The sequence below is a fragment of the Entelurus aequoreus genome, linkage group LG11 (assembly GCF_033978785.1).
Source record: "Entelurus aequoreus isolate RoL-2023_Sb linkage group LG11, RoL_Eaeq_v1.1, whole genome shotgun sequence".
NCBI lineage: Eukaryota > Metazoa > Chordata > Actinopteri > Syngnathiformes > Syngnathidae > Entelurus > Entelurus aequoreus.
In genome coordinates, this window is record NC_084741.1 from 55,523,723 (window position 1) to 55,550,111 (window position 26,389).

At 40.5% G+C, this 26,389-nt stretch overlaps 1 protein-coding gene across 1 annotated transcript in view; it reads left to right on the forward strand.

Moving 5' to 3' along the window:
* The first annotated feature begins 7,054 nt into the window (after nucleotides 1-7,054).
* galr1a (galanin receptor 1a) overlaps nucleotides 7,055-26,389 on the forward strand; it is a 41,537-nt gene continuing 22,202 nt past the window's right edge. Inside the window, exons 1-2 of the mRNA XM_062063577.1 lie at nucleotides 7,055-7,924; nucleotides 14,753-14,818. Coding sequence (XP_061919561.1) covers nucleotides 7,259-7,924; nucleotides 14,753-14,818 — 732 coding nt within the window. The 5' untranslated portion in view covers nucleotides 7,055-7,258. The remainder of the gene's footprint in view (nucleotides 7,925-14,752; nucleotides 14,819-26,389) is intronic.

The following is a 26,389-nucleotide window of genomic DNA, read 5'->3' on the forward strand; positions in this document are numbered from 1 at the left end:
ACAAGCAGTTGGTGCACACGCATGTATCATTCTTTACAAAGTGACACTGCCAACTACTGGCCAGGCATGCATATTACAGCATGCCCAGTCGTTTTTGCAGGTCAGTATTAATTGGCAGCATTTTGAAAATGTGTAAACATACTTTTTAATCATGTATGTTGGTCATTGATTACACATATTAACTTTTTAACTGAACGTTTGCCAATTTCTCCATCAAGGCTTCAAGCCTTTCATGTATTAGTCAGCCATATTCAATGGAACCCCTAAACTATTTTTTATAGAATAGAAGGCAAGGTTTGTGCTCTAATATTTGAGCATCAAAATGGTAAAAAAAAAAAAGTAGAATCATATTGATCGATTAATTGTTCTCATTTGAAGAGGTCATATCATCAGAGATGAATTGCAATAGTCAAATCATGTTTGAAGAAGAGCACTATACTGTGGTAATTGATTATGCTTACTCAAGAAATATTACTAATTAAGATCAAATTGATGCAAAGCAATTATTGAATGGAAATTGCCGAAATTCTCACAGGGGACTTCATTGTGATCTTTACAAAGTAATACATACAGTATACTGTATATATATTAGGGTTGTACGGTATAACAGTATTAGTATAGTACCCCGCTACTAATGATTCATATTCGGTACTATACCGCCTCTAAAAAGTACCGGTCCCCCCCGTCGTCGTCACGTCGTGTCATTGCTGGTTTACGAGCAGACGAGCATGTTCGGCAGCGCACAATCACAGAGTTTTTACAAGCAGCCAATGTCTGTAGACAGAAAAGGGAAGCGCATTTTGGCTTAAAAACTAACAATATCTATATCACTAATCCTTGTCTCCATGGTGACATATAAAGTATGTTTCTTACAAGTATCATCCCTGCAGGACGAGGAATAGCTAAACATGCTTCACTTCACACCTTAGCTCATCGGCGTCAAAATGTAAACAAACGCCATTGGTGGATCTACACCTGACATCCACTGTAATGATACCAAGTACAAGGGCGTATCTAGTCATTACTACTATGATTACATCGATATTTTTTAGCATCACAAAAGGGTGAGAAGCTCTGTCATTCAGGAGGAGCTCAAAGTAAAGCCACTTCTCCTCCAAATCGAGAGGAGCCAGATGAGGTGATTCGGGCATGTGGTCAGGAAGCACCCCGGACGCCTCCCTGGTAAGGTGTCTAGGGCATGTCTGACCGGTAGGAGGCCACGGGGAAGACCCAGGACACGTTGGGGAGACTATATCTCCCGGATGTTCTGGGAACGCCTTCGGATCCCCTGGGAGGAGCTGGACAAAGTGGCTGAGGAGAGGGAAGTCTGGGCTTCTCTGCTTAGGCTGCTGCCCCCGCGACCCGACCTCTGATAAGTGGAAGAAAATGGATGGATATCTACTTTGCGGAAATTAATTTAATGCGGCCATTTTTGGAACCAATTAACAGCGATAAACGAGGGTTTACTGTAGTGATTGTTTTGCAAGGCAAAAGGTACTAAGTTCAAGGTCCTGCCGGAGTTGAGGTAGCTATATCTAAAAATTCCGGTTTTAATGATGTTAATAATTGTTATTTATCCATCTTCTTCCGCTTATCCGAAGTCGGGTCACGGGCGTAGCAGCCTAAGCAGAGAAGCCCAGACTTTCCTCTCCCCAGCTACTTTGTGCAGCTCTTCCCGGGGGATCCCCAGGTGTTCCCAGGCCAGCTGGGAGACATAGTCTTCCTAACGTGTCCTGGGTCTTCTCCGTGGCCTTTATTGTTATGTTATTATTGAACAATTTCCTTCCAATTAATAATTTTTGGTACAAATCATGCATACAATTTAATTCAAGTTTGAAGTATGAAACATAGATACAAAATTATAAACATTTTTTGTAATAGGGAGGGGGGTGGGGGCTACAAATACAATTCTGCTCAGGGCACCCATTTAACTTGATCTCATCATGAGCTGGTGAGCTGCTTTCTCTCCTCGGAGCTTGTGAAAGTTAATTCTTGATTATGAATCATTGCTCTCACCAGGATAGTAAAATAATGTGGACATGAACTGAGAAGTTGGTAAATTTTGACAGCCAACTTAGACCCTAAAAGACACAAATGTAGGTCCTTAACATTAGCGCTTATAATAACAATATCGCTATTCAGGTCACAAAATGTAAATTGTTGGAGCTTTTTAGATGTTATTTATTGGGTTTTATGGTCTGAAAAGACGCAATAGACGCAATGACGTCATGGATACCATTCACTGCATGGTAAGCAGACTTTTATTTACAAGTTAGAATGCATTAAACAATGTGCTCTTGTCTCTCATAAGATTGTGAATTATAGGCAATATTTAAAAAAAACTGCAGTTCCCTTTTAAGGGGTTCCGTACACGTTGCACATTTTCGTACAGTATGCATTGCTGTTAAAAGGAAAGAGTAATTAACAATACAACTGAAATTACAGCATATAGCTAACATCTAATCGTAATTAGGGTTGTACGGTATACCGGTATTAGTATAGTACCGTGATACTAATGAATCATATTCGGTACGATACCGCCTCTGAAAAGTACCGGTCCCGCACCCCCAGTATCATGTTCGGCAGCGCACAATCACGGAGTACTTATAAGCAGACACAGTGTGTAGACAGAAAAGGGAGAATGGATGCATTTTGGCTTAAAAACTACCCATAAAGTTGAAGTTATAATACTGAAACACCCTCAGGAAGAGGTCCATCCGCCGTCGGCAATGTTTTAGCTACTTCTAAATCACTAATCCTTGTCTCCATGGCGACAAATAAAGTATGTTTCTTACAAGTATCATCCCTGCAGGACGAGGAATAGTTAAACATGCTTCACTACACACCGTAGCTCACCGGCGTCAAAATGTAAACAAACGCCATTGGTGGATCTACACCTGACATCCACTGTAATGATATCAAGTACAGGAGCGTGTCTAGTCGATACTACTATGATTACGTCGATATTTTTTGGCATCACAACATCTTTTTCGTTTAAAAAAAATCATATTATGTTTATAAACTCAGGAAATATGTCCCTGGACACATGAGGACTTTGAATATGACCAATGTATGATCCTGTAATGACTTGGTATTGGAACGATACCCAAATTTCTGGTATCATCCAGACCAAAACTAATGTAAAGTATCAAACAACAGAAGAATAAATGACTTTTACATTTTAACAGAAGTGTAGACAGAACATGTTCAAAGAGAAAGAAAGCAGATATTAACAGTAAATGAACAAGTAGATTAATCATTAATTTTCTACCTATCCATCCATCCATTTTCTACCGCTTGTCCCTTTCGGGGTTGCGGGGAGTGCTGGAGCCTATCTCAGCTGCATTCGGGCGGAAGGCGGTGTACACCCTGGACAAGTTGCCACTTCATCGCAGGGCCAACACAGATAGATAGACAACATTCACACTCACATTCACACACTAGGGCCAATTTAGTGTTGCCAATCAACCTATCCCCAGGTGCATGTTTTTGCCCCTTGTCCTTAATAATGTTGACAAAATAATAGAATGGAAAATGACACAATATGTTACTGCATATGTCAGAATTTGATTGATTGATTGAGACTTTTATTAGTAGGTTGCACAGTGAAGTACATATTCCGTACAATTGACCACTAAATGGTAACACCCGAATAAGTTTTTCAACTTGTTTAAGTCGGGGTCCACTTAAATTGATTCATGATACAAATATATACTATCATATATACTATCATCATAATACAGTCATCACACAAGATAATCACATTGAATTATTTACATTATTTACAATCAGGGGTGTGGAGGGGCGTGGGGGGGTAGGATATGGACAGCAAGTAGTGGACATAGAGAGAGAGAGAGAGAGAGAGAGAGAGAGAGAGAGAGAGAGAGAGAGAGAGAGAGAGAGAGAGAGAGAGAGAGATCAGAAGGCATAAGAAAAAGTATCTGCATTTGATTGTTTACATTTGATTATTAGCAATCCGGGGAGGGTGTTAGTTTAGGGTTGTAGCTGCCTGGAGGTGAACTTTTACTGCGGTTTTGAAGGAGGATAGAGATGCCCTTTCTTTTATACCTGTTGGGAGCGCATTCCACATTGATGTGGCATAGAAAGAGAATGAGTTAAGACCTTTGTTAGTTCGGAATCTGGGTTTAACGTGGTTAGTGGAGCTCCCCCTGGTGTTGTGGTTATGGCGGTCATTTACATTAAGGAAGTAGTTTGACATGTACTTCGGTATCAGGGAGGTGTAGTGGATTTTATAGAAGACTAATTAGGAGCCTTTGTTTGTTTACTTACTACTAAAGACAAGTTGTCTTGTATGTTCACTATTTTATTTAAGGACAAACTTGCAATAAGAAACATGTTTAATGTACCCTAAGATGTTTTGTTAAAATAAAGCCAATAATGCAATTTTTGTGGTCCCCTTTATTTAGAAAAGTACCGAAAAGTATCAGAATAATTTGGTATTATATAATCGTAATTAACTATAAATTTACATCTGCGAAGTTACGGCATTTAGTTGTGGCTTTACTGTAAATAACAGTAAAACCACAGTTCTGCAGTTAGGGTGAATATACTGTAGCTGTAAAGATGTTTCACAGCAAATTACTGTAAATGTTACTGGGAAAGTCATGCTATTATTAGACACTAATTCACTGTGAATTTACTATAATATATTTTACAATATAATTGAGTTTGAGTTTGAGTTTAAGTTTGAGTTTATTTCGAACATGCATGCATACAACATGATACATCACAATTTCCAGTTTCTCTTTTCAACATGTTCGAAAAGGAGTAGGAAGAAGCAGAGCTTATTTAATCCTACCCCTTTTCTTTACATAACAGTTGCTACAACTTTTTGTTCACTTCCTGTTCACAATTTATTCACAATAAACTCCATAAGTAATCACAATAAAAATAAATAATAGTAAGAATTTAATAATAATAATTGGTGAAGTAAGTCATATTTCATATGTTGAGATAAGTAAGATTACTTTAAGAATGAATGAATGGATGGATGAAATAAATTGAGAATGTTTGTCATGGTTCTTCTTCTTTGTACTTTGTAAACACTTTAAGTTTGAAGAGTTTCTTGAAGTGGATCATATTAGTACATTGTTTGTACATTGTAATCACTTGGAGATTGTTTTAAATTATTTTACATTTTCGTGTGATATCCGGATATATTCTAAGACCAGTGTTTTTCAACCTTTTTTGAGCCAAGTCACATTTTTTGCGTTGAAAAAATCCGGAGGCACACCACCAACAGAAATCATTAAAAAACTAAACTCAGTTGACAGTAAAAAGTCGTTGTCGCAATTGTTGGATATGACTTTAAACCATCACTATAGTTCTTGTCTCAAAGTAGGTGTACTGTCACGACCTGTCACATCACGCCGTGACTTATTTTGAGTCTTTTGCTCTTTTCCTGTACATAGTGTTTTAGTTCTTGTCTTGCGCTCCTATTTTGGTGGCTTTTTCTCTTTTTTGGTATTTTCCTGTCAAGTTAAGTCAAACTTAACTTTAAAGTTAAAGTTAAAGTACCAATGATTGTCACACACACACTAGGTGTGGTGAAATTTGTCCTCTGCATTTGGCCCATCCCCTTGATCACCCCCTGGGAGGTGAGAGGAGCAGTGAGCAGCAGCGGTGGCCACGCTCGGGAATCATTTTTGGTGATTTAACCCCCAATTCCAACCCTTGATGCTGAGTGCCAAGCAGGGAGGTAATGGGTCCCATTTTTATAGTCTTTGGTACGACTCGGCCAGGGTTTGAACTCACAATCTACCGATCTCAGGGCGGATACTCTAACCGCCAGGCCACTGAGTGGTTAGAGGTCTTTCTTTGAGCGATATTTCCCGCATCTACTTTGTTTTAGCAATCAAGAATGTTTCAGTTGTTTTTATCCTTCTTTGTGGGGACATTGTTGATTGTCATGTCATGCTCGGATGTACATTGTGGATGCCGTCTTTGCTCCACAGTAAGTCTTTGCTGTCGTCCAGCATTCTGTTTTTGTTTACTTTGTAGCCAGTTCAGTTTTAGTTTCGTTCTGCATAACCTTCCCTAAACTTCAATGCCTTTTCTTAGGGGCACTCACCTTTTGTTTATTTTTGGTTTAAGCATTAGATACCTTTTTACCTGCAGCTGCCTCCCGCTGTGTCCGACATCTACAGAGCAATTAGCTACCGGCTGCCACCTACTGATATGGAAGAGTATTACACGGTTACTCCGCCGAGCTCTAGACCAGTGGTTCTTAACCTGGGTTCGATCGAACCCTAGGGGTTCGGTGAATCGGCCTCAGGGGTTCGGCGGAGCCTCCGCCGCGGAGGTCAAGACACACCCGACTCATCGTGTAAATAAAAACTTCTCCCTATCGGCGAATTATGGATACCCCCAGTCTTTGCGAGCAATCCTTTTCGAGGGTGCTGGACATAAAAACGAAGAAAAGGAACAGACCTTGCTGTGAAAATAACATGAGAGTGGCACTTGCCAAGGTGAAGCCACGCATATCTAAACTGGTCTCTCAAAGGCAACAGCAGAAGTCACACTGATTTGCAGGTGTGTAATTTGGTCTGAGTTCATGCTCTGTCTTGGTTTTGTTCTTTGAACAAGGTGATGTTCATGCACGGTTCATTTTCTGCACCAGTAAAAAAAACCCATATACATTTGTATTGGATTTGAAAGAAAAATTTTATTTTTTATTTTTCACTAAAGAAGGGTTAGGTGAATGCGCATATGAAACTGGTGGGGTTCGGTACCTCCAACAAGGTTAAGAACCACTGCTCTAGACAGTACAGACACTCAACAACAACACATAATTTGCAGACTATAATTACTGGATTGAAAAAAAAAAAGTTTTAACCCAATTAGGTGAAATTAGATAATCACCCACGGCACACCAGACTGTATTTCACGGCACACTTTTTTCTTAGAATCTAAGATACCGTATAAGAAATATGCAAATTAGTGACGTGGCGCTGAGACCAGCCCCTGCTATCATGAGTGTGAGAAAGTGCGCGCGCAGAAAGCCTGCCAGAGGGCTTGCGCGCGTTCAGTGCGTATAGACGCATCAGGTGCGCGCTCAGGAAGACTTGACTCCACGCATTACACGACACACTTTAAGTGGAAGATTTATTTTTTTAATGTAACTCTTAGGAATACGTAAAAGGAGTTCGGAAATCTTCGGCGCCTTTGACCGCGTCGAACTATGAAGACGTCCTAATTGACACCGCGGGCGCTTCTCCAGATTCGTCCGAAGTCAATCATGGATTTAACGGAGGAGTCGCTTTGGCTGGTGGGAGAGCCGTGGAACTTCAGCCGAGCGGAGGAGGACGGGAAACTTTTACTGGGCATCGGCACGGATAATGTGGTCACGCTGCTGGTGTTCGCGCTCATCTTCGTGCTCGGCGTGCTGGGGAACTCCGTGGTCATCACCGTGCTGGCCAGGAGCAAACCGGGGAAACCGCGCAGCACCACCAACATCTTCATCCTCAACCTCAGCATTGCGGACTTGTCCTACCTCGTCTTCTGCATCCCCTTCCAGTCCACCATCTACATGATGCCCACCTGGGTCCTCGGCGCCTTCATATGCAAGTTCATCCACTACTTCTTCACCGTGTCCATGCTGGTCAGCATCTTCACGCTGTCGGCCATGTCCGTGGACAGGTACGTGGCCATCGTCCACTCCAGGAAGTCGTCCACCATCAGGGTGGCCAAGCACGCCTTCGTTGGCGTGGTGGTCATCTGGCTGCTGTCTCTGGCCATGGCGGCGCCCATCATGTACTACCAGAACATCTTCCACGGCGGGGGAAATCTGACATTTTGCTGGGAAGTGTGGCCGGATCAGAACCAGAAGAAAGTCTACGTGGTTTGCACCTTTGTTTTTGGCTATGTGCTGCCCCTGCTGCTCATCTCCTTCTGCTACTCCAAGGTGAGGAGACTCATTTAAATGGCATTTTTGAGCATTAAAAAGCTTCAATTTATATTCTGTTGCTTTGATTAATCGTTTACTGCACAGGTGTCAAACTCTAGGCCAAAGGGCCAGATGTGGCCAGCCACATCATTTAATGTAACCCGCATCTTCATTACATTTGACCCACCAGTCCTTCAACGTGGTGCGCCACATAAATTAATGTGGACCGTCACGTCATTTAAAGTGGTCTGTCACATCATGTAATGTGGTCAGTCACGTATTTTACTGTGGCCCGCTTTGTCATTCAACGTGGTCAGTTACGTCATTGAAGGTGGCCTGCCTTGTCATTCAATGTGGTCCGCTACATCATTTAAGGTGGTCAGTCACATCATTGAATGTGGCCCGCCTTGTCATTCAACGTGGTCCGCCACATCATTTAATGTGGTCAGTCACATAATTGAATGTGGCCTGCCTTGTCATTCAACGTGGTCCGCTACATCATTTAAGGTGGTCAGTCACATCATTGAATGTGGCCCGCCTTGTCATTCAACGTGGTCCGCCACATCATTTAATGTGGTCAGTCACATAATTGAATGTGGCCTGCCTTGTCATTCAACGTGGTCCGCCACGTCATTTAATGTGGTCAGTCACGTCATTGAATGTGGCCTGCCTTGTCATTCAACGTGGTCCGCCACATAATTTAATGTGGTCAGTCACATCATTGAAGGTGGCCTTGTCATTCAACGTGGTCCGCCACGTCATTTAATGTGGAGAGGTCATGTCATTGAAGGTGGCCCGCCACGTCATTCAATGTGGTCCGCCACATCATTTAATGTGGTCAGTCATGTCATCCAATGTGATCCACCAGACCATTTAAAGTGGCTCGCCATGTCATCCAATGTGGTCCGCCATATCATTTAAGGTGGTCTGTCATGTCATCCAATGTGGTCCACCAGATCATTGATTGTGGCCCGCCATGTCATTCAATGTGGTCTGCCACATCATTTAATGTGGTCCGTCACATCATTTAATGTGGTCAGTCACGTCATTGAAGGTGGCCCGCCTTGTCATTCAACGTGGTCCGCCACATCATTTAATGTGGTCAGTCACGTCATTGAATGTGGCCCGCCTTGTCATTCAATGTGGTCCGCCACGTCATTTAATGTGGTCAGTCACATCATTGAATTTGGCCTGCCTTGTCATTCAACGTGGTCCGCCACATCATTTAATGTGGTCAGTCACATCATTGAATGTGGCCTGCCTTGTCATTCAATGTGGTCCGCAACATCATTTAATGTGGTCAGTCAAGTCATTGAATGTGGCCTGCGTTGTCATTCAATGTGGTCAGTTACGTCATTGAAGGTGGCCTGCCATGTCATTCAACGTGGTCCGCTACATCATTTAATGTGGTCAGTCACATCATTTAATGTGGCCTGCCTTGTCATTCAATGTAGTCCGCCACATCATTTAATGTGGTCAGTCACATCATTGAAAGTGGCCTGCTTTGTCATTAAATGTGGTCAGTTACATCATTGAAGGTGGCCCGCCTTGTCATTCAACGTGGTCCGCCACATCATTTAAAGTGGTCAGTCACATCATTGAATGTGGCCTGCCTTGTCATTCAATGTGGTCCGCAACATCATTTAATGTGGTCAGTCACGTCATTGAACTTGGCCTGCCTTGTCATTCAATGTGGTCAGTTACGTCATTGAATGTGGCCCGCCTTGTCATTCAATGTGGTCCGCCACATAATTTAATGTGGTCAGTCACGTCATTGAATGTGGCCCGCCTTGTCATTCAACGTGGTCCGCCACATCGTTTAATGTGGTCAGTCACATCATTGAATGTGGCCTGCCTTGTCATTCATTGTGGTCCACCACATCATTTAATGTGGTCAGTCACGTCATTGAAAGTGGCCTGCCTTGTCATTCAACATGGTCCGCAACATCATTTAATGTGGTCAGTCACGTCATTTAAAGTGGCCCGCCTTGTCATTCAACTTGGTCCGCCACATCATTTTAAGGGGTCAGTCACGTCATTCTATGTGGCCTGCCTTGTCATTCAACGTGGTCCGCCACATCATTTTAAGGGGTCAGTCACGTCATTCTACGTGGCCTGCCTTGTCATTGAACGTGGTCTGCCACATGTTTAGAACCTTTATTTAACCAGATAAGAAAACCCATTGAGATCAAGATCTCTTTCACAAGGGTGACCTGGCCAAGAGGTCAACAGCACATGTCACAGAGCAGTTTCAAAAATAATACATTAAGACATACATTTTAAAATACATAAGAGAACTGTAAAACAACAGAGATTTACATCTTTAGAAACACAGGCACTGTGCAAACGTCTCTCGCTGTTAGTCCCTCAGGACAGAACGGAAGGCTCCAAATGGAAGTAGTTCTGTAAGTTTCAGTTTCGTCTGCAATGCATTCCATGCCATAGGGGCAGCAATGCCAAAAGCTCTTTTGCCAAATTCAGTCCGTACATGAGGAACAGTTAAAACATACAAATTGTTAGAACGTAATGCGTAAGAGCTGCTTTTTCTTTGTAACAGAGTACACAAGTATGGAGGTATTAAACCTAAAAGAGCCTTATGAATGATAGTCAGCCAATGTGTGTATCTGCGTGCACTCAATGAAGATAAGTCTGACTTCATATACAGTTGACAATGGTGGGTGAGACTACGACAGCCAGTAACAAATCTTAGTGCTGAATGAAAAACAGTGTCCAAGGACTGGAGGCATTTAGATGAAGCACTAAAATAAAGCACGTCTCCATAATCAATTACAGGCAAGATAGTTGCTGTCACCAATTTCTTTCTGACTTTAAGAGAGAAGCAGTTTTAAGGGGTCAGTCACGTCATTCTATGTGGCCTGCCTTGTCATTCAATGTGGTCTGCCACATCATTTTAAGGGGTCAGTCACGTCATTCTATGTGGCTTGCCTTGTCATTGAACGTGGTCCGCCACATCATTTAATGTGGTCAGTCACATCATTGAATGTGGCCTGCCTTGTCATTTAATGTGGTCCGCCAGATCATTTAAGGTGGTCAGTCACGTCATTTAATCTGGCCTGCCTTGTCTCTCAACGTGGTCCGCAACATCATTTAATGTGGTCAGTCACGTCATTGAATGTGGCCCGCCTTGTCATTCAACTTGGTCTGCCACATCATTTAATGTGGTCAGTCACATCATTGAATGTGGCCCGCCATGTCATTCAATGTGGTCCGCCACATCATTTAATGTGGTCAGTCATGTCATTGAAATGGCCCGCCTTGTCATTCAACGTGGTCCGCCACATCATTTAATGTGGTCTGTCATGTCATCCAATGTGGTCCACCAGATCATTGATTGTGGCCCGCCATGTCATTCAATGTGGTCTGCCACATCATTTAATGTGGTCCGTCACGTCATTTAATGTGGTCCGTCATGTCATTTACTGTTGTCCGCCAGATCACTTAATGTTTTCAGTCACATGATTGAATGTGGCCCGCCATGTCATCCAATGTGGTCCACCAGATCATTTAATGTGGCACGCCATGTCATTCAAAGTGGTCAGCCACATCATTTAATGTGGTCTGTCATGTCATTCAATGTGCTCCGCCACGTCATTCAATGTGGTCCGCCAGATCATTTAATGTGGTCAGTCACGTCATTGAAAGTGGCCCGCCTTGTCATTCAACTAGGTCCGCCATGTCATTCAATGTGGTCTGCCACATCATTAATGTGGTCCGTCACGTCATTTAACGTGGTCCGTCACGTCATTTAATGTGGTCTGCCACATCATTTAATGTGGTCCGTCACGTCATTTAAAGTGGTCCGCCACATCAATTAATGTGGTCAGTCACGTCATTGAAAGTGGCCCGCCTTGTCATTCAACTAGGTCCGCCATGTCATTCAATGTGGTCTGCCACATCATTAATGTGGTCCGTCACGTCATTTAATGTGGTCTGCCACATCATTTAATGTGGTCCGTCACGTCATTTAAAGTGGTCCGCCACATCAATTAATGTGGTCAGTCACGTCATTGAAAGTGGCCCGCCTTGTCATTCAACTAGGTCCGCCATGTCATTCAATGTGGTCTGCCACATCATTAATGTGGTCCGTCACATCATTTAATGTGGTCCGTCACGTCATTTAATGTGGTCCGTCACATCATTTAAAGTGGTCCGCCACATCAATTAATGTGGTCCGCCACATAATTTTAATGTGGTCCGCTACATCATTTTACGTGGTCTGCCACATCATTTAATGTGGTCCGCCACATCATTTAATGTGGTCCGCCAGATCATTTAATGTGGTCCGTCACGTCATTTAATGTGGTCTGCCACATCATTTAATGTGGTCAGTCACGTCATTGAATGTGGCCTGCCTTGTCATTCAATGTGGTCAGTTACGTCATTGAATGTGGCCTGCCTTGTCATTCAATGTGGTCAGTTACGTCATTGAATGTGGCCTGCCTTGTCATTCAACGTGGTCCGCTACATCATTTAATGTGGTCCGCCACATCATTTAAAGTGGTCCGCCAGATCATTTAATGTGGTCCGCCAGATCATTTAATGTGGTCAGTCACGTCATTGAATGTGGCCCGCCTTGTCATTCAACGAGGTCCGCCATGTCATTCAATGTGGTCTGCCACATCATTAATGTGGTCCGTCACGTCATTTAATGTGGTCTGCGACATCATTTAATGTGGTCCGTCACGTCATTTAAAGTGGTCCGCCACATAATTTTAATGTTATTTAATTATTATTATTATTATTATTATTTAATGTTCTTAGGTTAACGATGATTGTAATGTGGCCCTGAATAAAAACAAGTTTGACACCCTTGGTTTAATGAGTGCAACTAATACAAATTGATGAGTGCCTGGAACCATAAATATGCAGACAAAGTTTACACACAGCTGCTACAATTGAGCGCACATGAGCATGCTGGTGGTGTGTGAGTGTGTGTGTGTGTGTGTGTGTGGCGGGGAACGGCGAACGTTTTTATTTATTTAGGGATGTTCGATTAGGGTTTTATGCTGCAGATTCTGACACCAATCATCCATAAGTGAGATTGACCGATCCCAATACCGATACCAATCACATGTATTAACTGTACATTTTTAAATATATTTATGGTGACTTTAACAGTATCAATAGAATATTTTAACGAGTTCCTTATTCTCTTCTTCTGTGTGTAACATATTTAGCTTTTTCTTCCAGTGATAATGGTACTTAAAATACAAAGAAATACAGTTTATTTGCAGTAATGAAGTATATTAATAGTATTTTAGAGGAGTGGCTGCACACTGTGTATGGAGACACATTGTTAGCTGCCTGTCACCCATGTCGCTAAAAATGAATACAGTGTCAAAGGGGATCGACGTTGTGATCGGCAATTAAATGCATTAATTGGCAATGGCGATCACATACTTTTTTCATGAAAATCGGTTGATTGATCTGCACATCTTTTTTTAAATTTGTATCCTTACATATTTTACTTGCAAATGTGCTGGTAATATCTTGTTACTTTCTGTTTTAAAGTGGTTCTATCAACACCTTTGTATTTGGCGCCTTTACATTAGTTTTGAGTGATAATATACATTTGGGTATCGATCCAATACCAAGTATTCACAGGGGCAATATTGTTCATACCAATACTGGAACTTATACTTAAAATCTTGAAGATCATTGAATGATTGCAAATTTGATCACAATTATGATCAGACAAAAACGCAGCATGATGGTGTAACAATATTAAGTTAAACATTCAAATTATTTCTGAATATTGGCTCTGATTTAAATCCTTCGGTTTTTGCTGTCTTATGTCCTTAGACGTCGTTCCTGAGTTTGTCAACAATGATTAAAATTACAAAAGATTTTGTGATAGCAAAAAATATCAATCTAACGATCGTAGTATCGACCATATACAGTCGCGATCAAAAGTTTACATACACTTGTAAAGTAATGTCATGGCTGTCTTGAGTTTCCAATACTTTCTACAACTCTTATTTTTTTGTGATAGAGTGATTGGAGCACATACTTGTTGGTCACAAAAAACATTCATGAAGTTTGGTTCTTTAATGAATTTATTATGGGTCTACTGAAAATGTGACCAAATCTGCTGGGTCAAAAGTATACATACAGCAATGTTAATATTTGGTTACATGTCCCTTGGCAGGTTTCACTGCAATAAGGCGCTTTTGGTAGCCATCCACAAGCTTCTGGCAAGCTTCTGGTTGAATTTTTGACCACTCCTCTTGACAAAATTGGTGCAGTTCAGCTAAATTTGTTGGTTTTCTGACATGGACTTGTTTCTTCAGCATTGGCCTTCCCAAAGTCAGGACTTTGGGAAGGCCATTCTAAAAGCTTAATTCTAGCCTGATTTAGCCATTCCTTTACCACTTTTGACGTGTGTTTGGGGTAATTGTCCTATTGGAACACCCAACTGCGCCCAAGACCCAACCTCCGGGCTGATGATTTTAAGTTGTCCTGAATAATTTGGATGTAATCCTACTTTTACATTGTCCCATTTACTCTCTGTAAAGCACCAGTTCCGTTGGCAGCACAACAGGCCCAGAGCATAATACTACCACCACCGTGCTTGACGGTAGGAATGTTGTTCCTGGGATTAAAGGCCTCACCTTTTCTCCTCCAAACATATTGTTGGGTATTGTGGCCAAACAGCTCCATTTTTGTTTCATCTGACCACAGAACTTTCCTCCAGAAGGTCTTATGTTTGTCCATGTGATATCAGATGAAACAAAAATGGAACAAAACTTTTGACCACGACTGTATATCGCACAACCCTAACTGCAGCCCTATATGCCACTCATATTATACCTTCATTTCTTGCAGGTTTTAAATCATTTGCACAAAAAGCTAAGAAATATGTCCAAAAAGTCTGAGGCATCAAAGAAAAAGGTAAGTACTATACTTAAAAAGAAATAATGAGATTATTACTATTCCATTCTCAAGTCATGTATTGTGTTCACAATGAGTATAATCATATTACTCAATGAAGTCATTCCTCTTCCCACTTGGTAAAGATTATTTTGGTTATTGTATTCATTTACAAACGTTTGTAGTTTGATCATGCATACGATTACAATGTAGTGCATCACATATTGACAATTTTACATTTTCAACATGTCTGAAAAGGAGTAGGAAGAAGCAAATATTTTTTAATCCTACACATTTTTTCCACTTCCTATACTCAATCCGTAACACAAACAACCAAATAAGTAAATAAACTAGGGCTGTCAAATGATTATTTGTTTACTCAGATTAAACTTATTTTGGAATTTGGATTAATCATGATTAATCACAGGTAATTACTCGCTTGCCTAAATGAAATTAGCTTAAGAAACGACCCCAATATTTGTACACAAATGCAATGTTATTGTCAGAATGTCATACAGGAACGTTTTTAAACGTTTTACTAGAATGCCTGTAATTTATTTTGCACAAAACTTGGTTTTATCTGAAGTTCTTTCAAGCTGTATTTTGGAGTGAAATTTGCCAGCAAGCACACCAGTTGGAGTCTCCTCGCTCATTTTTGTAATGACATATGCATTGACCTGATCATTGACCGTATAGCGCTTGAGATAAAAGAGCTTGTACGGTCAAAATAAAGTACATGATTAATCACGGTGTGTTCATGATTAATGCAAAACATATTTTTACCATTAATCACATGAGTTAACTCATTCATTTTGACAGCCCTAAAATAAACACATAAGTAAAGTTGACATGAATAGATACTGTAAGTTGTAATTCACGTAATGTGATATAATAGATTATGTCTCCATTCATCAATCATTTTCATATGTTCATCAGGATTCTTCCTCCTTTTACTTTGAAAATACATAGATCATATTTGTATATTGTTTGACTTTTTTTTCTCAGTCTATTCCATAAATGAATTACACATAGTGATACGCTAGCAGTGATTCTCAAACTGTGGCAAACTAGTGGTACACTGGCTCCATCTAGTGGTACGCCAAGTAATCACTTAATTAAATATTCAAACAGTGTTACTATTCAAACTGTGTGTAATGTTACAGTGGCCAAAATATTAAATATACTCATTAAAAAAACCTTTGCCTTGTTTTTAATGAATATTTAGGCCAACTACGCTACTGTGTTTTAATGTTATGGTGGTACTTGGAGAGCCTGTTTTCTTAGGTTGTACTTGCTGAAAAAAGTTTGAGAACCACTGTGCTAAAGGTTTTAAGTGTTGTACGTCCATACAAATGTTTCAAGTAAAAATATTTCCTCAGGTTATATTTCTCCTATTTTGGATAGCAGGTTACAGTTTGCTGTGTGCATAATTTTAGTTGCTTGCAAGCGTACCAACTCATTGAATTTCAATACCAACTGAGATAATATTATATGCTATTCTTAGTCCAAAAAATGAAAGTGTCCTTATACTTCTTGTATTGTACTAGACATCACACGTACGTACACAATGTTCCCATGGCATATAGCATGCATTAGGGAACAAATGCAGTCCGTGTCTTTGAGTGTGTTTTATCAGCACAACAGCAATGAGAAATGTTGCAACACTCACTCGATCCTAGTCTACAGCAACTTGAAACTTGGTATTTATGGTACACACGTACGTACACAATGTTCCCATGGCATATAGCATGCATTAGGGAACAAATGCAGTCCGTGTCTTTAAGTGTGCTTTATCAGCACAACAGCAATGAGAAATGTTGAAACACTCACTCGATCCTAGTCTACAGCAACTTCAAACTTGGTATTTATGGTATAATTATGTGACTTCTGTGGCACAATGTGGACTGTACTGTACATGCATTTGTCAGTAAAGCAGCACACTCCATTGTCATATAAGATGAGGTGGCATCTACAATCATCCAAAACAATACAATTAGATTTATATTCTTTTGAACGCACATAAATCTGCAAAGCAGCACAACAAGACAGTTTGCCTACATATATGTATTTGGAGTTGCAGTGGTTTTGACAACACCACACCCATCTGCAGTGCTAGGCAAAAATAATATGATTTTTTTACATGCCCAACTTTAAGATAATGTTGCAATTTTCAATGCCAACAAATCAAGTTTGCCTGACAGAAAAAAACATGGTTTCAATTTGCCAAAATGTACTTTACATGGCGATTTCAACACTTACAAATATTATAATGGAGCATACAACTAAGATGCTCATTACAATCAAACAGCTGGTATGTAATAAAGTACAATACTTACAGTATAAACAGTTTTTTGGGCGCAATGTAGGACTAGACTAGCTTCAAGGCATCGTAGTCTATGCACTACTCCCATGTAATGTCGTGGAATTACACCTGCATGCAAAGACTACAATACAATATTTACAAATGAGACTCAGAAATGTAATAAATGTACATTTATTGTATGTGTAAAAACACATAAAACCAAGCTAACATGTTTAACATGTTTCCAAGCTATTTTTTTCACTTGTAGACATTAAAGGTGTTCCGTCACGTTTTTATCAATCAATCAATCAATTCCTTTATTGTCATTGTCATAATAACACTTAAGTCATACATTATCCAAATGCATCTGAATGCAAAGTATGATCGATCATGATTACACTAAAGACTAAGTTCAGATATGCATTGAATGTGTTTCTGTGTCTCAGCTCATTGAAGTTTCTCTCTAGGCCTGTGAAAATGAATGTTAGTAACAGCTGGTAAAGTCAGGGTGACTCCCACTGCTCTTGTAAAATACCATTTGTTTAGAAAGTTTGTGTATGGCACTCTCTGCCCTCACAAAATAATTTGCACAGCTTTTGAAAGTCATTAAATAGGTCACTTCCTATAAGGTCTATGTGCAAAAAATTAGGGCTGTCAAATGTAGTAACTATTTAGGGACCTATAATGCAAAAACACATTTTCTTGCCTTGTTTTTGTCAATTTGGGATCTGCGTAAGTCCCAAAATGTTGAAATCAAACCATGGAGGCATTAAAGAGATATTTATAAAATAATTTTCCTCCGAACTAGCTGTTTGGATTTTGACCAATTTTTGACATTTTTCCAATTGGTGACGTCAGAAGTTTACCAGAAGAGCTTTGCGCGCGTCCGCCATTGTAGTCTGACATAGTCAATAAGTTCCTTCTTTTTTTCCTCTTGTTGTGGGGCAGACTAGCTCATACGTGCACATGCATCCTCTAATGTTGCCATTTCTAATACCAAATAGTGTATTAAAAACTACAGCATGGCTGGCGGGGTGAAGAAATAGTCAAAGTGGAGGCACATAAATAAGACCGCCCACAAAACTGTGCATCCTGAAGAGGCGGTCAGAATGCGGCTTGAAGATGGTCTGTAAAACATAATCCATGCAAAATTTGGACCTAAGAATCACCATTACACGTTACACAAGGAAATGTTTTTAATGTGGAAAAAATATCATAATATGACCCCTTTAATGCAGATCAATCCATCATCATTATTAATCAGATAAATATTTTTAACAACTCAATGTGTTGCGTAGAGTGATTAAAAATCCCTGAAACGTCTTGACAAGGCAGTTTGTCTTAGTAGTGTTAGCGTCACAAAACTGAACAAAACAAGTCAATATGTAATAAGCTAAACAGCACATTGGGAAACTTGAGTCCAAACAAAACATGAATGAACAGTCAACTGACGTCAAATGTTTTATGCACACTCAGTGGGAAGGAGTGCTCTTTTCACTGAAGCACTGTCATCTTAAAATAGGACATTAATAACACAAAAGTAGGAACAAGCCAGCATTAATGTTGATAAATGTTTGTTTTGTATGTACACATTGTGCATGTATGGATGTGAATCTTTGGGCACCACACAATTCGATTTGATTCGATTCTTGGGGGTAGTGATTCAATTCAGAATCGAGTCTTGATTCAAAGCGATTCTCGATTCAAAATCAATACTTTTTTCAATAACATTGGGTGCCAGTTCTACGATTTACTACATTCTTCCATGAATTAAATTCACAGCTCTGATAAATTTCTATGTTACTTCGAAAAAAACTGGATTTGTTTAATAAAATTATACCCAAACATTTAATAAAGTGGTCGAACGGGACAGATTAAAACATTTTTTTTTCTTAAATCAAGTTTTAATTGTTTTTAATCGAATAAGAATCGTTACAAATAAGAATCATGATTCAGTAGAATAAATAATTTTTTTGACTCTTTGCTCATGCAAAATGTAATATAATTAATGTAGATTAAAAATGAGTATTTGATTGTGATAATCCTCAGCAATTCATTTGATTTATTATTTTTTGTAATTATGTTTTTCTTTGTTTTCACTGTTTTATGCTTTGCTGTATATAAAATATGCACTGCAACCTCATGATTTCCTCATTGTGGGATAAATACGTCTATTGTATCATATCCTATTAAAGATATTAATTGTTTGACTGTACACAGTGCACTACAAAACTTGTGACAACTACCGTTATTTCCGGACTATAAGCCGCTACTTTTTCCCCTCGTTCTGGTCCCTGCGACTTATACAACGGTGCGGCTTATTTACGGCCTGTTCTTCTCCGACACCGACGAAGAGGATTTCGGTGGTTTTAGTACGCAGGAGGAAGACGATGACACAATGATTAAAGACAGACTTTTCATATACCGGTAGGCTGGTTATTTTGATAACGTACAGGCGAGCACTTTGTATTACTTTGCACCGTTGTATTATTTGTACTCTGCACGAATGCTGTTCGCCATGTCAAAGATGTGAAAGTTTGATTGAATGATTGAAAGATTTATTGTTAATAAATGGGACGCTTTGCGTTCCCAAACAGTCATCTCTGTCCCGACAATCCCCTCCGTGGTAGCAGGAACCCCTATATACTACGGTAATTACACATCAAAACCCTGCGGCTTATAGTCAGGTGCGGCTTATATATGGAGCAATCTGTATTTTCCCCTAAATTTAGCTGGTGCGGCTTATAGTCAGGTGCGGCTTATAGTCCGGAAATTACGGTATTTAAATCTCCACCAGTAATTAAAACATTTATATTCCAGTTGTTAATTGTAGAAATCAATAAAAGGACAGCTTAACTCATGCCCTTGTTTACCGGGGACAAGCTCATTTTAATTGGCAATTAATTTAGTTTTTTAATGGACTCTTGGCATCCGGATGGGATTAGCGGTAGTTGCGACCCCACAATGCAGGAGACAGCATGCAGGTGAAGAGTATTTAATGCCAAAAAAGTCCAAATACAAACATTAAGAAGGTGCAGCCGGGAAATGCACAAAACAAGCACAGGGAAAGCATGAAATAAAAATGCTTTTAGGAAGAGCTTATAGCAAACAAATACTTAGCAGTGATCTGAGTACGACTAACCATGTTCATTCATAACTCCAAACAAGCATTCCACACTGCCTTTTAAAGCCCTCAGTAGATACTTAGCAGCAGGTGAAACATATAATTGCTAATCACCTGCAGGTAATAAGAATGGCGCTCAGAAGCAGGGGTGAAACTACTGCACGACAACCCAAACTAAACAGGAAGTAGGACCAACATAAGAGGACAAAACAGAAAGTAAACCCAAAACAGGGGAAAAAAAACACAAAACTAAACAAGACATGGTCATGACAAATTATAAGTGAAACAATTACTTGGTCACACGGAATTTTTGACTAAGTTGATCAGAAATACTTTAACAGCATTTGTAAACAAAACAGGTGCATGCTCCAGAGATAAAAAATTATGTATATATATATATATATATATATATATATTTTTTTTTTCCCCAAGAGGGTTTTTAGTCTAAGTTAGGTTAAAGTTTAAGTATAGGCAATTAAAGTGAGTCATTGTAAAATGTGATATTTACATTGTTTACAAGTAATAGATATTAGTGGTTTCAGCCTGTATTTCATACTTTATACTTTATACTTTATACATTGTGGATTGATTGATTGATTGATTGATTGATTGATTGATTGATTGATTGATTTTATTAGGCAAAAAAATGTAAAACAGCCTTGTGGTTAGAGTGTCTGCCCTGAGATCGGTCGGTCGTGAGTTCAAACCCCTGCCAAGTCATACCAAAGACTATAAAAATGGGACCCATTACCTCCCTACTCGGCACTCAGCATCAAGGGTTGGAATTTGGGTTTAAATCACCGGAATGATTCCCGAGCGCGGCCACCGCTGCTACTCACTGCTCCCCTCACCTCCCAGGGGGTGGAACAAGGGGATGGGTCAAATGCAGAGGGTGATTCACCACACCTCAGTGGTACTTTAACTTTAACTTAACAACAGGTCCATCCAAAAAATATCTTGCGTCTTTTTTCCGTTGGGGTTCTATTCAATTAATAGACATAGAGTAAAAAACATCACAAAAATAAAGGGGGAATAACACCAAAAAGAACATGCAGTAAAACATGAAATAAAAAAGCAGAACAAAACCAAATGTACAACAATGTCTGGGAGAGCCTGTCTGTTTGGTGGGAGAACATGGTATTACATCCTTTTTTGGGCTCCTGAAAGGTGAATTTTCAGGGCTGTTTTAAAAGAGCTGAACAAACTGCATTTTTGGAGGAACTGGGGGTAGACTTTTCCAAACCTGCGTCACAGTGCTGTCAAAGGATAATTTACCCTTGTTTTATGGGTGGGTGGTACCAGATCGCTGTTAAGGCTCCCTTGGAAGAATGTAAATGTACAAAAATCAGCTAAAATGATTAAATGAGGATTTACATGCACAAATTAAAAACCCTCAATGTGACACAACATAGATACAGTCATGTGTTATATTGATGGAGGGAGCAAATGAGATGCCAAAAACAATGGTGACTGAATATGCACCAATCCCTGCTAAAGCCCAGGCAGATATGCGACTTTTTGAAAGTCGCATATCTGGTGGCTCAATCGAGAAAAAAAGTATTCACTGTGTTGCTTTTCAGCAGAAACATGGTTGTCTTCATCAGTTCCCCATTTCAGACGTCAACTAATCAATACCACAAAGGCAGTGAGGCAGGGGGAGCTGAAAAGCAAGAAGTTAATTCTGCCTGTGGTGATGGTGTTGTTATACAGACCTCACTGATTGACTCTCAAGGGTATGAGGTGAATCTGTGGGCGTATTATGGAGGATATCGAAACAAAGCGCTGTTCTTAACTTACCGCTGCTCAAACTGTGGGAACGTCACCATAGATACTTGCAAGGCTGGGTGAGAACCTCATCTTGTTACCTTGTTTTTTGCAAGAAATGCATTTTCTGCTTATACACAATCTGGACAATAGTCTGGGCACACACATCTAATTAATCAGGCATTCTGGGATTGTTCTTCTATAGTCCAAATCAATTTATCTGCTTCCCTTAGCCTTGAAGTCTGGAAGTTTTTTGTTTCAGCATAACTGAGAGCACTGATCTCAACCTTTGATGCAGTAACACGCTTACCTCTTGCCATAGCTATCTTACGGCTAATACTGTAGTATGCCGTTGCAAGGCGATGTGTTACTACGCTAGCAAAACAGTTCCTCTGTGTTCGCCCTTACAATAACAATGTCGCTACAGTTTGGTTATTATATAGGTCACGGAACATAAATAAAGTATTGTTGGCCGTTTTTGGATGCATTTTTAAGGCGATTTAGAGGCAGAATGGATTGATTTTTTTAGCTGCATTGCCAGCCACCTAGAATGAGCCCATTATTACACATTAGATTGTAAAAAAACAAAACAAAACGTTGTCTTCTTGTCTCTCATAAGGATTGTAAACAATAGGCAAAATTCCAAAAAGTGCAGTTCCCCTTTAAGATAAAAAGACAGGGCCTTTTTCGTGGCCCTAAATCAGGGGTGTCAAACTCATTTTCATTGAGGGCTACATTGCAGTTACGGTTGCCCTCAAAGGGCCTATTGTAACAGTGAAAAATATATGAATATTAATGTATATATATATATATATATATATATATATATATATATATATATGTATATATATATATATATGTATATATATATATATATATATATATATATATATATATATATATATATATATATATATATATATTTAATATATATATATATATATATATATATTTTATATATATATATATATATATATATATATATGTATATATATATATATATATATATATATATATATATATATATATATATATATATATATATATATATATATATATATATATATATGTATATCTTGAAATTTTACCATGCAAAAACTGGCAGCTCAGTCACCAGAACTTTACCATAATATTTTTTATTTTATTTTTTTACAGCATATCACAGTAAATTGAATGGAAAAACAGTAGCACTGTTTTTTACGGTAAAATTCATGCAAAGGAGCTGCTAGGGGCGGAGCTTTCAACTGATCACCACCTGGTGGTGAGGCGGCTTCAATGGTGGGGGAGGATGCCGGACAGACCTGGCAGGCCCAAACGCATAGTTAGGGTCTGCTGGGAACGTCTAGCAGAGTCTCCTGTCAGAGAGAGTTTGAATTCCCACCTCCGGAAAAACTTCGAACATGTTACGAGGGAGGCGCTGGACATTGTGTCTGAGTGGACCATGTTCCGTGCCTCTATAGTCGAGGCAGCCGGTCGGAAGCTGTGGCCAAAAGGTGGTTGGTTCCTGCCATGGCAGTAATCCTAGAACCCGCTACACCAGCGGTGAGGGATGCCGTCATCCTGAAGAAGGAGTCATATCGGGTCGGCTTCGAAGCAATTCTGGATCACCATCCGCCGCCTCAGAAAGGGGAAGCAGTGCACTGTCAACACCATAGGGACGGTGTGCTTCTTACATCTACTGGGGGATGTTGTGGATCGGTGGAAGGAATACTTCGAAGACCTCCTCAATCCCACCTACACGTCTTGCAATGAGGAAGCAGTGCGTGGGGACTCTGTGGTGGCCTCTCCTGTTTTAGTTGCCGAGGTAGTTAAGAAGCTACTCTGTGTTCCGCCCGGAGTTCCTTAAGGCTCTGGATGCTGTGGGGCTGTTGTGGTTGACAAGGCCCTGCCAATCCAGGATCGATGCCTCTGGATTGGCAGACTGGGGTGGTGGTTCCTCTATTTAAAAAGGGGAATCAGACTTCCGGTTTGGGCAAGATGGAGTAGACACGTGTTGAGTCTCCCTCCCACAACTTTTTACATTGCCACTCTTTTAAAACTCCATAAACAAAGCCAACGAGCGGGTGAATATATTACTCCGGTTGCAACCGGCAAGAAATGCCAACTCACTCGACGAAGCGGAACGCCAGAGATACCGGGGCCTGACTTTGCTCTTCCGACGGAGGTGCCGGTGAAGTCAGCATGTCGGCTATAGCTGGTCTTCTGGAAGAACACCGCCAGGCCCTCTCCACGGACTTCAGGACAGCAATTTCTACACTCGAGACAAAGATTGATAAGGTACACACCAAGGTCTCTGAACACTCTCAGAAAATTACCTCACTCGAAGAAAATGCTACTTTGCAAGACGAACGCCTGCTAGCATTGGAAACAACATGTGCTAAGCTAACGGAGCTCGAGGCTAAGCTACGGGCTAAAGTTAGCGACCTCGAATCCCGGAGTCGGCGAAATAACATCCGAGTGGTCGGCATACCAGAGTCCGTGGAGGGGCCACGTCCAACTACCTTTTTTGCTGAACTACTGAAGGAGATTTTTGACGAGGATTTCTTTGAATCACCGCCGGAGTGCGACCGGGCCCATCGAACACTCGCTAGCAAGCCGAAGCCAGACCAGAGACCGAGGCCCGTTCTGATACGGCTACACAAGTACCAGGTGAAGGAGAGAATTATCCGCGAGGCCAGGGCCAGGAGAGGCAAGCTACAATACCGAGGGTACCCCGGACTACGCACCTGAAGTGGTGGAACAACGCCAAAAATACCGCGATGTGATGTCGGAGCTCTACCAAATGGGCCTACGACCAGCATTACTGTTCCCGGCCAGGCTTGTCATAGTAACGAAGGATGGTGGTAAGAAGAGACTCGGATCGGTTACAGAGGCTGAGGACTTCTTGACATCAATCCGCACGCAAGATACCTGATGGGCTTGGACGGCTATTTACCACTACAATACGGCTGGACATGACAACAATTTGCACCTGGACTGTGCAGCTCCTGGAATAAAAACTGTAAGTTCAAACTTTTTCAGAGGCCTGACTTATGACAACTTTGCATTCATTGTGGACATTGTGGGCCTTTGTTTGTTTTGCTGTTCTAAGCCCTGACCACCATTTTAGACGTGTGCTCATAATAGGAAGCAATGTTTGAGTGTTGCAATTTACACACTGGCTAACGGTCACATAATTTCCAACATGGATGGTCGTAACTCTTTTTGTTCTGTTTGTTTGTTCCGCTCGGTACCGGGCGTTATTTCTTCTTTTTCCTGAGGGGCCAAGCTATTTGTAACACATTTTGATTATGCATCCTAATTTGTTTTAATCTGAACTAGTCATTCGTATGCACATTATGAGGCACTCCTTGGTCCAAAAAACATCACTAAAGCTACTGGTGCAGTGCACTGTACATTTTGGTATGTGCCTTGTTTGTTTATTTCGGTTTAATATTTCCTATATTACTATACACTCAGGTTGGGATGCGTCTCATGAATGTAGGCTCACTTTAAATTCTTACTTCGTTTTATGGAGTTCATTACTGCTACTGTAAGGGAGGAGACTCCGGAAGTTAACATTAGTCAAGTTAGGCTAAGTAAGAGCGAGAGAGCTCAGATAAGGTTCTTATTTAGGGTGGGTAGTAAGGGTAATTGCATTCTAATCTGTTGGGGTTTGTTGAAATGTGTCTTTCTGTCATTACTAGTTTGGTGTTTTGTTCTATTTTGTTATTTTTATTTTTTTGCTTCTATGTCTTCCCCCTCTCTCTCCCGTCCGTCCCCGTGGGGTCTAAGGCGCGTCACACAGATTTACTGTTGGGGTCTAATAGATGGCGGATGCTGGTAGGATGACGAGTGGCGGAGTGCGTATCATCTCTTGGAACACCAAGGGCATGAACAACGCTGTTAAAATTGGTAAAGTCTTAACTCGGCTGCAGCATCTTAAAGGGGACATTATGTTTCTGCAAGAAACACACCTGAAGACATCAGAAATTCTCCGTATTAAGAGGTCTTGGATGAGCCACGTATTCCATTCCAAATTTTCTGCTAGGGCTAGAGGTTCGGCCATAATTATCCATAAGCGTGTTATGTTTGAGCCAGCAGACATTATAGAAGATAATGAAGGTCGCTATGTTGTGGTTTCGGGCACGTTACAAAACACACCAGTAATTTTAGTCTCTGTGTATGCACCTAACTGGGATGATGACACTTTTTTCACAAGACTTTTTGCTAGGATCCCCAACGTCGATAGCCACCGCATAATCGTAGGCGGGGATTTTAACTTAGTCCAGGATGCGATTCTTGATCGATCCTCCCATACTCGAAATACATTATCCAAAGCAACAGAGGCTGTGTCATCTTATGCAAACCAAGTAGGACTTTCAGATCCCTGGAGATTCAGGAACCCGCATGGGAAGGCATT